The sequence below is a fragment of the Chlorocebus sabaeus genome, chromosome 1, assembly GCF_047675955.1.
Source record: "Chlorocebus sabaeus isolate Y175 chromosome 1, mChlSab1.0.hap1, whole genome shotgun sequence".
NCBI lineage: Eukaryota > Metazoa > Chordata > Mammalia > Primates > Cercopithecidae > Chlorocebus > Chlorocebus sabaeus.
The window spans coordinates 13577765-13593149 of NC_132904.1; the positions used below are offsets into that span (position 1 = coordinate 13577765).

General features: G+C 40.6%; 1 protein-coding gene across 4 annotated transcripts; it reads left to right on the forward strand.

Moving 5' to 3' along the window:
- Positions 1–569: 569 nt before the first annotated feature.
- Positions 570–13290, forward strand: LOC103234769 (membrane-spanning 4-domains subfamily A member 6A). 4 transcript variants are annotated; one of them, XM_037999267.2, is made up of 8 exons: positions 570–747; positions 1693–1888; positions 3276–3436; positions 4939–5073; positions 6644–6700; positions 9282–9387; positions 11746–11847; positions 12638–12725. In XM_037999267.2, exons 2-7 carry the CDS (start codon positions 1819–1821, stop codon positions 11835–11837), a joined length of 621 nt encoding a protein of 206 aa, XP_037855195.2. In that variant the 5' UTR covers positions 570–747; positions 1693–1818; the 3' UTR covers positions 11838–11847; positions 12638–12725. The 4 variants fall into 4 exon arrangements, with proteins under 4 accessions (XP_037855195.2, XP_037855193.2, XP_037855196.2 ...); XM_037999265.2 differs by having other exon boundaries at positions 576–747; positions 9282–9491; positions 12638–13290; XM_037999268.2 differs by having other exon boundaries at positions 579–747; positions 1693–2046; positions 12638–13290.
- The last annotated feature ends 2095 nt before the right edge of the window (positions 13291–15385 follow it).

A 15385-nucleotide genomic window follows, 5' to 3' on the forward strand; every position in this document is an offset into this window, starting at 1 on the left:
TCTGGTTGTTATGTAGGGTAGGGTTGTGCTGGCATAGGCCAGAGAGTCTGCTAAGCATACTACAGTGCACAGGATAGCCACCTACTACAAAGAATTGCCCAGTCCAAAGTGGCATTAGTAGCTTATTTGAGAAACCTGTCCAAGATCATCAATCAGAATGTGTTATTGATATATCAGTCTTCTCCCCTCTAGTTAGGTTGGTAGAGTTCAGACTCTGGGAAAAACTGGGAATGTAAAAGGCTGAATGAGTGTAAGCTGAAAGACAAGAGAGAGGAGTCTTGTTTGGAGCTTACTGAAGTCAAAATGGAAAAAAAGGAAGATTGGGGGAGGAAAGACAGTGAACAGACCACTTTTAGGTCAAATTCTGTAGGGTTCTGTGCTAAGCACCTTACGTGTGTTGTCTCACATAATCCTTAAAACTCAGAAATCATTTTAAGGTAAGTAGTACAGAGAGTAAAACAGACTGGAGAGGGAGTCTTTGCTTGGGTAGGCAACTTTAACTGGTTTATCAGCACATTTCCCAGAAGGGAAAGGGGGTGTGATTGCTCCTGAAGAGACCCAAGCTCCTTTTTAATCAAAGCTCAGGTGGAGAGCTGCATTCCACTGTTTCACAGATGCTGTGAGGGTGGCAAAGATGCAGGGCACCCACCGGAAACACAGCCGGCACTCTGTGAAAGGGGAAGGGGCACCAGGAGCGCGGGTGAGCGAGGTTGGAGGTGATTCTGCCCCTCTCCCCAGGCTTTCTGGGTGAGTCCATTCCTCCTCTCAGATTTATTGTTAGAACTTAAGACAAGTCAATTACATTTCATAATATCTGTGTCATTCAGACCCTGAGAACGAATCCAGCCTTCTGAATGGTGTTTCTTAACTCCTTTCTTCAACAGAAGAGTTAATGTGTGGAATTAAGTGCAGAACCCATGGCCCTCTGAGGTGACGGTGATGGTTCAGGTTGTGTTTCTGGGTTCATTCTGGCAGCTCCTCCAAGGAAAGGAGGAAGGAAGCTGGCAGCATGGGGCTTTGCCATCGCCCTGGCTGGCTCTGGTTTCCTTGCCTGATACATTGAAGTCAGCTCCCAAAGAATGCCACCCAAGGGTTTGAAGGGCATAGTGCCTCTATCCTCACAAAACCAGGCCAGATATGAGTTTGCTGAATTCATTTAGGTCCTGCTGAATCTTTCCCATTTGTTCCTTCTCCATTTCAATATTTCAATACTTCCCTAGAGGGGCCCAACCTTCCTGGAGAGCAAAGATCTGTTGTTAGAGAAAGAGAGCAGCCAGAAGAGGAAGAGGACTTCAGGGTAGGCAGCAGTTGGGCAATGAGTATTGAAAGGTTGCTTTCAGCCTGCCAAGACTTGGAGAATTAGAAAAGCAAGTCAAAACAAGCAAATACACAAACTATATATATAAAACAATTTTTTAAAAAAATTTTATGTTCTATATTACTATTATTAGCTATATATTACTGAATATTCCTTTAAAGCAGTATAGTCATTATTGCTATTGTTATTGTTATTATTATGGTTGGTTATATACAATGGAATATTGTTATTTATCTATATTATGATTACTAGCACTATTGTTATTATTATTTACATGTTATTGAAAGCCTCAAAGCAGCATACGCTTTTTATGAATATTTTTGCTCATGTTTATGACAATTCTCCAGTGTTGGTATTGCTCCTCTATTTAACAGATTAGAAAACTGAAGCTCCAAGAACAGACTCGCCTAATAACAGGAAACTTGTACACCTTGAAGTGGCAATTCACACAGAAGGCTCCGTGACTCCTGAACTCTCATAATTATGAGGTGGTCTTTTTCATGGTTTTTCTGAAGTTACTAGAAGTTTACAGAAAAGGAAGTGCAGGCACATTTCACAAATCTACAGTCTGTAAGTATCACATCCTGTATAGCTGTAAATACTGGAATAAGGAAGGGCTGATGACTTCCAGAAGATGAAGGTAAGTAGAAACCGTTGATGGGACTGAGAACCCAGAGTTAAAACCTCTTGGGAGCTTCTGAGGACTCAGCTGGAACCAACGGCCACAGGTATGCTGAAAGACTTTTCTCATCTCACCGTTCCCTTGCCATGACCTCATGAGAGGAGTAATATGACTTGAAACTCCTTGACAGCAGTTAAGAGACACTAGAGCCTTTGGAAATAGAGTGGGCAGATGGAAGGAGTATCTGTTTTTAACTCTGTTTCTGCTGTATTCTGATTGCGTGAACTCAGTGGGTCGCTTACCTAAGATTGTGTAATTAATGGGAGTAGAGCTCTTGTCTCTTCAAATGTGTTTAGACCATTTGTAAACTGGGCAGCCTGTGGGTTGAGAATGGTGTAGTGAAAAGGGATCCAAACTGAGCTTAGCAACAAACACCACAGCCTCGGTGGTCTTTATGCTAAAAAGTGGGGAGGACCGAGGATGCAAGCCTATGAGTTATGACTCCAAGACTTCTCATACCACTGCATGCAGCTGCTTCTCCAGCCTGAGTAAACTCAGACACAGGCTGGCATTGCCAGGTGGGAAAGTAGGAAGAGGTGGAATGATCTAGAGATTTATGCAAAGGCTTCAGACTCCAGAAAAGCTGTGATCCAAGACTGGTTTTACAGTTTCCCAGCTGTGTGAACCAGGGTGAACAATAAGGGTAACCTCAAATATTTCTTCAGCATTAACTCTGGGCCACACATATGCGCAATATGTATATTATTTGCATTCATAACTTAAACTTTATTTTGCATTTCCTTATTTATTACATGTTTTTACTAACTAACATGCAGAGCTATTGTAAGGATTAAAAGCACTGCAGGATAAAAACTAAGAACATGTCTAGTAAAATATGATAAATGTATCTAAGATGAATGCTAATAAATAGTATTATTAGACAAAAAATAAGTAAGCAGAGTTCATTTATTAGTCTGAAAATTCATCAAATATATGGCAATACAGTTGTTGTCTGTAGGACTAGGAGAAAGGGAGGTTGCCTTTGCATATTGCAAATTTTGTGTGACCCTTTGCCTCTGGACATTGGGGCCTCTCAAGATTCATGTTGCTGCCACCCTGCGATGTGTTTATTATCTATAATGGACTGTGTCAAACATTGTGGAAAAATCCTCATGAAACCAAGGTTGTATGGTTTTCACTGCTCCATATTATCAGTTTCTTTCTCTAATGGACAGGCCAAGCCTGGACTAATTGGCAAAGACTGAATTACAGTTTTTAGAGCCAGAACCTGAGAGCCCTGTACTTTTTAAGAGGTAAATATTTTTTCTTCCATAGTTGACAACACCATCATGATATCACAACCTGTTCCCAATGAGACCATGATAGTGCTCCCATCAAATGTCATCAACTTCTCCCAAGCAGAGAAACCCGAACCCACCAACCAGGGTCAGGATAGCCTGAAGAAACGTCTACAGGCAGAAGTCAAAGTTATTGGGGTAAATCTAATTCACAACATGTTGGAGAGGGGTTGGGGGAAGCGGGAAGAGATGACGTATGTCTTGGGACTGGACATCTGTCCTGAGTGTGGAGACCCTTAAGTTTTGCCAGAGGGACTTTGGAGTAGAAACCACTTGGAGAAAACTGTCCCAGAACTTTTCCACAAGAGGTTGTCTTAGAAATATATTTTCCCTTATTCTGAAGATGAGGAATTCATTTTCTATGTTGTCTTTGTATTTTTACAATACAGGTGCTTCTCTATATTTTTTTTTACAAAAGTAATGGTGGTAAATAATTACATATTTGTGTGTGTGTGTGTGTGTGTGTATTTCACAATTGCATGCTTAATAATCCACACTGACTTTTTGCAAAGAATTTTACCCTCACTGCAAATTAGAAGAAATATACACCTCCTTTCCCACTTTTCTCCTTACTTTTTTGAGAATGGAAATGATATTCACCTTCTGTTTGCCTCTGCACTTATGTGATCTGAGGTGAGGCACTCCATTTGACTGGATTTCAGGGCCTGGTGGGACTGGTTTCCTTGCCTCATGTACAATCACATGGGTTTCTGTGAGGCTCATGTGACATAAGGTCTAGAAAACTTCTTGGTAAATGATAATAGAGCTGTGAATCTCTGAGGTGGATGTCCAGGAGGGAAACTGCCTCCTAAGACAGAGCTTCAGTTAGACATGAGAGCATGCAGTATTTGGTTTCTGTCCCTGTTAGTTTGCTAAGTGTGATGGCTTCTGAATGATGAGAACACATGGACACGTAGAAGAGGGCAAGGTACACTGGGACCTTTCGGGGGCTGGACGATGGGAGGAGGGAGAGGATCAGGAAAAATAACCAATGGGTACTAGGCTTCATACCTGGGTGATGAAATAATCTGTACAACAAACCCCCATGACACAAGTTTACCTATGTAACAAACCTGCACTTTTACCCTTGAACTTAAAATAAAAGTAAAAAATGAAAGAGCTTCCAGAACTTCAGCTTTTGGTTTGTGAACTGCAGTTTCCAAGGAGGTGACCAGAGGGGCAAACACCATGTCCAGTGGAGTCTCGGAGATGAGGGGAGGGACTTCTGCACCGCCAATACTGCAGGGAATGTGGGGGCTTTCAGGTGCCCCTTGTTTTCAGGGAGGTAGGAAGCCAGTTAACTAGTCAGGGACTCAGAGGTCCTGAGAATTGGGAAAGGAAATCCCAGCACTTGCTGTGAGCTGGAAGCAGGAGCCATGAGCAGACCAGGACCTGAGAGGCAGAAATGCAGAAGCCTTCCTGAGCACCTGCCAGACACCTGAGACTGTGGCTTCTGTGGCAGAGCCGCACACCCTCCAGGATGTCTTTTCATGTTTATCACTCCAGAGTTTCCACAGTGTTTGTATCCTCACTGGGATCTTGCAGAAAGTGATAATGTGTTAGAGCCATGGGAGAGGCAAAAAGGCCCTGTCTTTACAAATGCTGGTTTTCATCCTCAATCTCCCTTTCTCTTCCCACAGACTATCCAGATCTTGTGTGGCACGATGGTGTTGAGCTTGGGAATCATGTTGGCATCTGCTTCCTTCTCTCCAAATTTTACCCAAGTGACTTCTACACTGTTGAACTCTGCTTACCCATTCATAGGACCCTTTTTTGTGAGTAGAGTTTCTGAGGAGGGCAGGATGGGGCGAAGAGGGGAGGAAGATGCCAATAGCTTAGACTTTCCACCTGCCACCTTGCTATGTTTGATCTGCCAGGAGCAAGGAGTCAACAGTGAAGCTTGTTCTCCTGTGTGTGTAGTTCAGGAAGGATTGAGTGGGGTAGGATGACAAGGGTTGCCTGATTTTAGATCAATTTCTTATCAGACTCAAATAAGCATTTCTTTTTAAGATTATCTTATTTTTCACGTTATCATCTTGAGCTATGATGAAGCTAGTGACTTCTCTCCAGGTTTAGGCGAAAAAAAGAAAAAAAAATCCATGAATTAGGATGAAGTTGGGAAGGAACATTTTATACAAAAAAAAAAAAAAATGAGCATCAATGGAAGACATCATACCCTCACAGAGAAACCACACTGTGATCCCCCTATGCTTGTGGGGATCATGGAGGAAGGAAATTTACATCTCCGGGCATTTTGAAAATACTTTTACTGCATTGACTGATTCCCGCGTAAGGCTGAGCCGATAGCTATGCCCAGTGATTGACAGGAAATTCCTCTGAAATAGCTGCAAGTCTGGAGTTTCAAAAGAACTTAGTCCTTTTCTCAGAGAACTGCTTTCTCTTAGATGGAGGCTTTCTCATAGTTAAGCTTCCCTTTCATAGATGTTTTTTCCTTCAACTTCCTGCAATTCAGTAGCTATTTGTTTTTCTTACATTTGTGTATTTGATGCACCAAGAAGTCCACCTTTTTGTGTATCTTGTCCATTTTTCTTCTCTTATTAACTAAAGTTACACTTGGATTTGGATTTCATTGGTTTTCCCCAAATGACCTTTTCCTGTTCCAAGATCCATGCCAGGCTACTGTATTACACTACATTACATTTTGTCATGATGTCTCCTCAGGCTCCTCTAGGCTCAGATTTTCCTTTTCCTTGAGGACTTTGATAGATTTGGGTAGTGCTGGCTGAGATTTTTATAGAATGTTCCTAATTTTGGGTTTGTCTGATTTTTTTTTTTTTTTTGATGTTTAGAGTATGGTGATGAATTCTTGGGTGATGATGATGAGGTAAAGCACCATTTTCATCAAGTCATATCAAGGGTCACGCTACCAACATAATGTCACTGACACAATTAATGGTGATCATATGGTTGGGGTAGTATTTTCCAGGTTTCTCCTCTGTTAAATTACTACTTTTTATTTGTTTAGTTGGTTTTTTTTTTTTTTAAATTGCATTCATGTCCTTCCCTAGAGAACATCTTACACCAAAACTGTCTCATTTTATTAAAGAAACAAAAATTTTTTCCTGGCTTTTAAGGTATTTTTTTTTTTGTTTAGTGGGATACTTTTTGTTTATTAGGATATATTTCTGTTATCTTTTTTTTCTGATGCTATCTGAATGTTATATGGACAAAGAGACAAATATATATCTTTAAATGGAATTTACCTCATTGATCACTGGTTTCTCAAGGCTTTTCCCATGACAGTTTTCTATAAACATTTTGATAGTGACATTGCAGTTACTCTGTACATGGAAAGTGACCTGACCATTTTCTCTTTTATCTTAGTTTATCATTTCTGGCTCTCTATCAATCGCCACAGAGAAAAGGTTAACCAAGCTTTTGGTGAGTATGAAAACTGTAACCCACAACCCAATGGATCAAAATAAAACTTAGACAGAACTCATTAAGGCCAGTCTTTCTACTTTGAAAAGTTGAAAACTCAGTTCCAGAGCAGTTAGTTGTTAGAGTTAGGAGCTGGGCCTGGATCCTCTGTATCCTTGTTCAGAGCACATTTATCCGATTATTGTACCCTACATCAAAGTCTGCATTCAGAGAATTATATTCCCTCTGCCCATGACAAAGAATCTATCACAGAAAAATTGTGCCTGTTTATGATGTCCTTTTGGTGACAATTAGCCTTCAAATTCAGGCTTTCAGTGGCAAGGAAGCTGACAGTGTTATAAAGAGGTCTATTGGTTGGGGTCCACTCTTTAAGCCCAGGTGTTACAACCCTTGAAAAAAAATGAGTCCAAGTTTTGTTCATGTGAGGTATCCAAAGTAGACACAGAGGCTGCTATAGTATACTACATTACATTTAGGCATGATGTCTCCTCAGGCTGCTTTAGACTGTCTCAGATTTTCCTTCTCCCTGAGGACTTCAGTCGTTTTGGGTAGTGCTGGCTGAGTGTAGTCTTGCATCTATCTCACCAGAAGAATAATACTTTTATTTTGTTTTAGTATAAATTCTTGCACCCTAAAAAGTTGTCCCTAGTCATTTGTGTTGGCTAAGAAAAGAAAATAAAAAGCTTTACCAGTCTTTAACCCTTATTCCAGCAAAAACTAGAGTTGGAAGTGGCAAGGAGATAAAGGCTGGATTATAGGGAGAATCTTCTCTTGTCTCTAAAGTTTCGTTAAGTCTTCACTCAATCCATTATCCCTCAAGGGGCTGATGTGAGAGAACGTCATATGATGCAATTGCACCAAAACTCAATTTAGAAGCTCTGGCTACAAAAATCTCCCAAAGTCAGCAAGGAAGTGAGAAAGTGTGCCCAGAAAAATGCCAATTCTTTTTCTCATCAGTATTTAGAGATTATTATTTGGAACCCTCAGTTAGACTCTGAACTACTAACTAGATCTGTGCTGTTTAACTTTCTATGACGATGGAAATGCAATGTAACTTTCTATGATGATGGAAATGCACTACAGCTGCACTGTACAACATGGCAGTCACATGTGACTGTCGATGATGTGAAATACAGATGGTGCAACCGAATAAAAATTTCTCTTAATGTTACTTTAAATATAGATAGTCCGTGTGGCTGTTGGCAACCACACTGAGTAGCCTGGCACAAACTTTTAGTGCTTTCAAACTTTCAGGAGGAAATAGATGGGCCTTTTACTCCAGAGAACAATCCCACAGTGAACATGCAGGAAGCTCAAGGATGCAGGATGTGGTCTCGGGGTGGGCTCACACTCACCAGAAACACTGAGGCTTTAGTGAGTTCTGCTCTTCTCACACATTGTACCAGCCCTTTTTGAGACTGAAGAAGAGTGCCATCTCAAGACAAATCCAGCTCATTCTAAGAAATACATACTCTAGGCATCAAGACTACTACTGGCTACCAGGAGGCCCAGGAGTATACCCTTTAGTCATTATGTTGGGAAATTGGGGTCCCAGAGCATCAACTGGTAAGTTCCTAAAAGAAGAAGTGCCCGTATCGGATTAAATAACTCTCTACTGTATGGCTGTGGGGTGTGCCCTGGAGCCTGCCTACCTGTAACTATAGCTTTCAGAATGCTCTTAGCTCAATTCTCTTTTCTGTGTGAGTTGGAGTAAAGGAAGTCACTGCTGAGGTCAGTTTATTTACTCCCTTCACTTCATAAATGTAGAAATAAGAACCAGAGTGGGAAATAAAACCAAGGAACTGATTGCCCAAGGGAATAAGCCAAGGCAAGTCTAGTACTGTGACCTCAATATTCTGACCTCCAGTTCAGACCTTTTTCTTATACTTCCCACTGCCTCCCACACATTACACCATCCTTGGGCTGCACCTAGACCTCTGCCCACAGTCACCCCATGCTGTGCTCAGTGTGGCCAACAGTATGCCTGCCCAGGTTTCAGGGCCTGCTTGAGACTAAGAACCACCCCCTCACTCATCTCTGAGAGGTGTGCTTTTGAGAGAGGCAATGGGCACACAAGAGTGAACTATTAGGTTGGTGCAAACATAATTGTGGCTTTACAGCAAAAACCGCAATTACTTTTGTACCATGCTAATACATGATCTACCTTTTCCGTGTAGCTGATGCTTTCGCCAGGGGTTTTTGAGTTGAGTGAGAGAGAAACTGTATCTGGTTCATTGCCACCTTTGCTTTGGGTCACGCTCTCTTGGTAATGTTGCAGGGAAAGCCTCATGAAAGCCCTGCTATCTGTCCTGGGGAAAGAATTTAGGAGAGTAACACTCTCTACCACACCACCGAGATCCTGCTTAAGGCGAACCAGTTCATATGTTCATTCATTCAGCCAAGATGTACCTTGGAGATTGAGAGATTTTAGCTGTACACTGGAGAGGCATACAGCAATAAATGATTAATCCCAGACCTCCTGAGGGGACAGATAAGGGAATAACTTACAATTTAATGGCAAAGACATACAAGAGATTCATGGGTCATTAGCAATGATCCTTACCCAGCATTTTTCTTTCAGGTGCATAGCAGCCTGGTTGGAAGCATTCTGAGTGCTCTGTCTGCCCTGGTGGGTTTCATTATCCTGTCTGTAGAACTGGCTGCCTTAAATCCTGCCTTACTGCAGTGTGAGTTGGACAAAAATAATACACCAACCAGAAGTTATGTTTCTTACTATTATCACGATTCACTTCATACCATGGACTGCTATACAGCCAAAGCCAGTCTGGCTGTAAGTATTTTAGATGGGATGTTCTAATTTGATGAGGTATTCAAAAGCCTGGATTTCTTGTTATTCCTTCTTTTGAAAATCTCTCTATTGGTTCTGGTTTGGGCATCTGGGGGAAAGTCAGGATTATGTAAATCAAAGGGGACTACATGGATGAGACTAAGGTGATTACATAGTAATAGGGTGGAATTGAAAATGTTAAATAACGTTGATGATGAAAAAATAAAACTTATTGTTTGTAGAGGTTCTTAATTATCAAACTAATCCAATTTTGGAAGCATAAATTATGAGTTTATCAAACTGAGAATTTTGGTACATGGAGTGGTGAATTAAGAATGGAAACAGAGCAGAAAGACCCAGGAGATCAGAATATGCCAACAAGGAAACCCAGTATGTGTGTGTGGTAAGGAGTGAATTTGGTTTGAGAAGACATCAGATTCAGTACTAAGAAAAAGAGAATAGGAAATATGGGGATAGAAGATAAGGGCTGCTTCTTCTGATGATCACAATAATGAATACTACTGATCAGGTGAGAATGCAATATTATTGTTGCTTTTTGTTATAGCTGAAAGAAGTATGATATATTAAATCAGGAGATAAGAAATACAGGGAGATGGAGAGTGTAATTGAGAATGATTGCGGGAGAATTCTATCTCTTTGGAAGAAGAAAAACAACGAAGTTTGGCTAACAGAAATAATATGTCTGCAGTTGAAACATTAAGGGGCATGTGCACAGTCAGCAACACATTGAGAAAAAAACAGACAACATAAGAGTAAAGAGATGGCTGGGCGCAGTGGCTCATGCCTGTAATACCAGCACTTTGGGAGGCCATGGTGCATGGATCACGAGGTCAGGTGTTCAAGACAAGCCTGGCCAAGATGGTGAAACCCTGCCTCTACTAAAAATACAAAAATTAGCCAGGCGTGGTGGCGGGCACCTGTAATCCCAGCTACTTGGGAGGCTGAGGCAGAGAATTGCTTGAGCCTGGGAGGTGGAGGTTGCAGTGAACTGAGATCGCGCCACTGCACTCCAGCCTGGGTGACAGAGCGAGAATCCATGCCAAAAAAAAAAAAAAAGAGTAAAGAGATTGCAGTATATTTGTTGTCCTGCAATCATAAAAATGAGATAAGCCAGGAGCTCAACTGGAAGATGGACAGATAGAAAGGTCTGGAGAAAGTCATGTTTGTACAGCACTCACTATAAAGAGGGCCTTGCTCCCAAGGTAACGGTATAACGAGAAAAAGTACAAGTAAATCAGGCTGACAGTAAATAGTACAGATTAACACTGGGCACAGCCAATTCCACCTTGGGAAAAATTCTGAAGAGAAATTTCAGAGAAATTTGGTAGTGAAAAAGTATAAATTCATGATACATTGGAAATAAGAGAGATTCTGTTGAGCTTGCTTGCTGGAACAATTTCTAGGTAATGGAAAAAAGTTATATCTTCTCTTTAACTGTGTGTAAATACCACAAACCAAAAGTGCATGTGATCAAATTATTTCCCTTTATTATCAGATGGTCAGTTCTGCACAAAGAATGTCTCAGGACAGAAATGGTAGAACCCCTCCTTGTGAGTTGGTGTTGGTGATTAGCGATTCTGGCAGTTTACTACCTTCATGGATTTTTTCTAAGCCTTCCAGCCACACACAAAAAAGCAAAAACATAAAAGACAACAAAGAACCCATAAGAAAAATCAAGAAGAAATCCAAAGGAGTTCAGATACATAGACAGGGATGTCAATACTGAATTTTACAAAGGACTTGTACAGTCAAAGCCTCCTTGATCCTTACAAATCTCTGAGAAAGAAATGTTAGTAAGCATGTTTGATACATGAGGAAACAGAGAAAGACAGAGACTTGTCCAGGCTTACACAGCTACTAAGCAGTAAAGGTGAGACTTGAACGGAGCTACTGATTCTCAGTCCTGGGAGTTATTACACCACTCTGCTTTCTTGCCAAGTAAACAATGTCATCAGAACTATCGATGTCTCAGAGAAGTAAGAAATAAGTGTATGAAGTAGATTAGTTGATTTAGTTACTATTCATCTCCCTTTCTCCTCTCAAGGAAATGAATGAGTTAAGGGGTTGAATTAAGACAATTGTGAGGTGTGGGAGGAGCAGTTTTATTTTCCTGATGGTGTCCTTTCTTTGTTCTCTAATGGTTGAGGAGGTCTTCATCTCTATGGTCACCTCTCAACTAGGCATGAAGGCTTCAGCTGACATAAGCACCACCAATCTTTTATTTCTTGACTTTCAGGGAACTCTGTCTCTGATGCTAATTTGCACTCTGCTGGAATTCTGCCTAGCTGTGCTCACCGCTGTGCTGTGGTGGAAACAGGCTTACTCTGACTTCCCTGGGGTGAGTGCGCTGGCCAGCATCTCTTAATCTTGCCTGGTGTATCTTATTTCTGCACTGTGTTGAACTATGTCACCAAGAATGGTAGAAGGAACAACCAGCCAGTCATGAGATACACATGGGAGGGCATTTTCATGGTGATGGAAGACAGAGAAGAAAAGCAGATGGCAATTGAGTAGCTGACAAGTTGAAAATTCACTGAATATGAAAATAGTTAATCATAAGAAATCAACTGGTTCAATCTTCCCATTTTGTCAATGAAGGGAATGAGACTCTGGGAAGTTAAATGACTCGCCTGGCATTATGCTATGAGTTTGTGCCTGTGCTGAGGACACTAGAACCGGGCTTGCCTCCCTTCTAAGCAGAAACAATTTCTGCCACAACCACTAATCTCTCTGATAGTATTGACTTGGTAAAGGGCATTTACACATGTAACTGGATCCAGTGAATGTCTTATGCTCTGCTTTTGCTCCTGGTGATTTTAAATTCTTTTTCCTTTTTAAGAGACATATTAAAAATGTACTGTTGAATCAAATTCCAAGGGATACCACCCCTATGAACTTATGGCTTTATTTAACTGTATTAAAAAGCCTTGATTTATCCAAAATTGTATTATAGAGTGTAGAATGAATACTAGATTGATAAATTGCAATTATTTGAAGAACCTGGTAATATGCTCTACTTATCTTGGATTAGCTAAGAATTCTATGTATACAGTTAGAAAAATGGCATATATACATCTGTCTTGAACCTAATTGAAGTCTGAAGACCTAACATACTTTGTTTCTTCTAGAGTGTGCTTTTCCTGCCTCACAGTTACATCGATAATTCTGGTATGTCCTCAAAGATGACTCATGGCCCTGGATATGAAGAACTATTGACTTCTTAGGAAAAAAGGGAGAAATATTAATCAGAAAGTTGATTCTTATGATAATACGGAAAGTTAACCGTTATAAAAAAGCAAAGCTTGAGTTTCCTAAATGTAAGCTTTTAAAGTAATGAACATTAAAACCAAACATTATTTCACTGTCATTTAAGATATGTGTTCATTGGGGAATCTCTTGATTTGCCTGACATTGACTTCAGCAAAAGCAAAGAGCTGTAAATTACCATTTACTAGACTAGCCAAATAGTCTGAATTTCCAGAAAACTAGGCAGAATGATCATTCCCAGAAACATTTCCCAGAAAATGTTTCCCAGAAAACTAGGCAGAATGATCATTCAATGGATCAGTGAAGCAAAGGGCACAACCTTTTATTGTACCCCTCAATTGTCAACAGTCAACAGGAGTTAACTGACTTCTTGTGGTGCTCAGACTCTTTTATACTGGTGCCAATGTTTTATCCCATGGATTTTACTCATTAGTATGTAAAGGCAAGCCCCATACGATGAAGTCTCAGGGTCCATGAAAGTAGCTGGCTTCAAAATAAAATCTTTGAGTGCATATTTTGTTTTGACACTTATTTTGTTGTTTTTTCCTTTAAACACAGAACAAGTCAACAATGACAGGAATAAACCCAAATTTGAGCTCCATTTTCTCCCCCCGCAAATATTCAAGCAAAACTAATGAGCAAACAAAAGCTAACCAGGAATACTTATTTGTTATGAAGCAAAGACCAGTTGATACTTATTTTCTTATTGCAAGAAAGACCAATTGTGTAGAAATGTTAAGTCTCAGCATGTGTGCGCACACATACACACACACACACATACGTAGAAAAGTATTTCAATTTTACATGAGCTCCATTTTGTTGAAAGAACTGGTCATGTTTCTCTTGCTTTTACCCACTGTAGCAGGGGTCATACCATACCCGCTGTATCAGATATCCTGATACTCAGATAGCTTTTCTGCTGTTTTTTTCCCAGTCTGAAACTGGACTGTCAGATTCTTTGATTTTAGCTTTATTTTCAAACTCTCGTTCATTATATCTTCTCCTTGTCCATTGCACCCCCCACTGGCACACACCATTTCTTTTGTTTATTTACCTATCGTGGACATTCAGCTTTTATTGACACTTATTGGATACGAGACACTATGTCAAATAAGAGAAACAGAGATGACAATGAAATGAGGGATGTATACCGGGCACTAATTATTATTTGAACACAGAATAAAGCAAATTTATTCTGCCTAAAAGAATGTAGGGGATAAACAGGTGTGTGTGTGTGTGTATGTGTGTGTGTGTGTGTGTGTGTGTGTGTGAGAGAGACAGAGAGTCCTTCCTTTGAAAATCCACTGCCCCCATATCAGTCACATGGTGTCACTTTCTGCCACAGGAGAGGACTATAACCCAGAGTCCACAATTGGTGTATTCATCTACTGTACTCACACTCCAGCTTTGTTCCTCACACCCCCTGCCACCATGTCTTCACCACCACCACAGGACTCTGGATACCAGAAGTCTTACTGATTACCCAGTCAAACTTCTGGTCTTCAAAGTTGCCCCCGTGTCTCTCTTCAGCTTTGACTTGTTTATCAGAAAAGGCATCCAGTCCTTTAGGCAACACTCAAAACCACTTTTTATCCTAGGCTCCGCCTCACTGCTATGTCAGTCACTGATATCTTTTCTTTCAAGTAGCAATGCCCCTTTAGCCCAAGTCAAGTAAGAATGATGCCTACCTTGAGACAGAAGATGTACTGAGATAACCTTTGTAAAGCAGTTACCATTATAGCGGATACATGAAAGATGCTCAGTGAACTTGAGTTTTATTGTGTGTTTACTTCCCTTTGCTTTTCACTTCTATAGTCCAACTTTCTTTCCCTTTCACGCCCATTTTCTATGTCTAAAATTAACTTCAACCCCAATACATCACTGGGATTTGGAACCTAATTATACTCATCAAATCTTTCATTTCTTCAAGAAAGTCTGGGACAGGCACAGTGGCTCATGCCTGTAACCCCAGCACTTTGGGAGATTGAGGCGGGCAGATTGCTTGAGTCCAGGAGTTTGAGACGAGCCTGGGGACCATGACCAAACCCTAAATCTACAAAAAGAAAAAAAATCAGCCAGGTGTGGTGACACATGCCTGTAGTCCCAGCTACTCAAGAGGCTGAGGCAGGAAAATCACCTGAAACTGAGAGGTTGAGGCTCATTGAGCCATGATCTTGCCACTGCACTCTAGCCTGGTGGACGGAGCGAGACCTTGAAAAAAAAAAAAAAAAGAAAGAAAGGAAAAAAAGAGAGAAAGAAAGTTGTAGAATGCTCTAAATAAGGTAACTCAGACTGTGTAGGAAACATGTTTTCTTTTCCCTTTGCAGGAGAAAGATTTTAGAATTATTGGCCTTTCCCAATTTCTATACAATTGACTCTACTGACACCTTGTGGTGATAATGAGAAACAACTTTCCTCCCAAGAGAAATAGAAAAAGGCAAACCAAGGTATTTAGAATTCACTGGAGGTAGCTAATTTGACCATAGGAAATCACACTTGCCACCTTTGTCCTTTACAGTGTCTCCACATGTCATCAGTGAGGAGAAACTATGCATTTTTCAAAAATTCTTTATTATTATAAGGAAAGTGGCTGTGCTTAAGTCATGAGT

Bases quoted from the DNA above. Each gene is read 5' to 3' on its own strand.
- LOC103234769 (XM_037999265.2), top strand. From the start codon at position 1,819: ATGGTTTTTCTGAAGTTACTAGAAGTTTACAGAAAAGGAAGTGCAGGC. The intron at 6,701-9,281 runs GTGAGTATGAAA...TTTTTCTTTCAG, and splicing joins AAAGGTTAACCAAGCTTTTG to GTGCATAGCAGCCTGGTTGG. The intron at 11,848-12,637 runs GTGAGTGCGCTG...TGTTTCTTCTAG, and splicing joins CTTACTCTGACTTCCCTGGG to AGTGTGCTTTTCCTGCCTCA.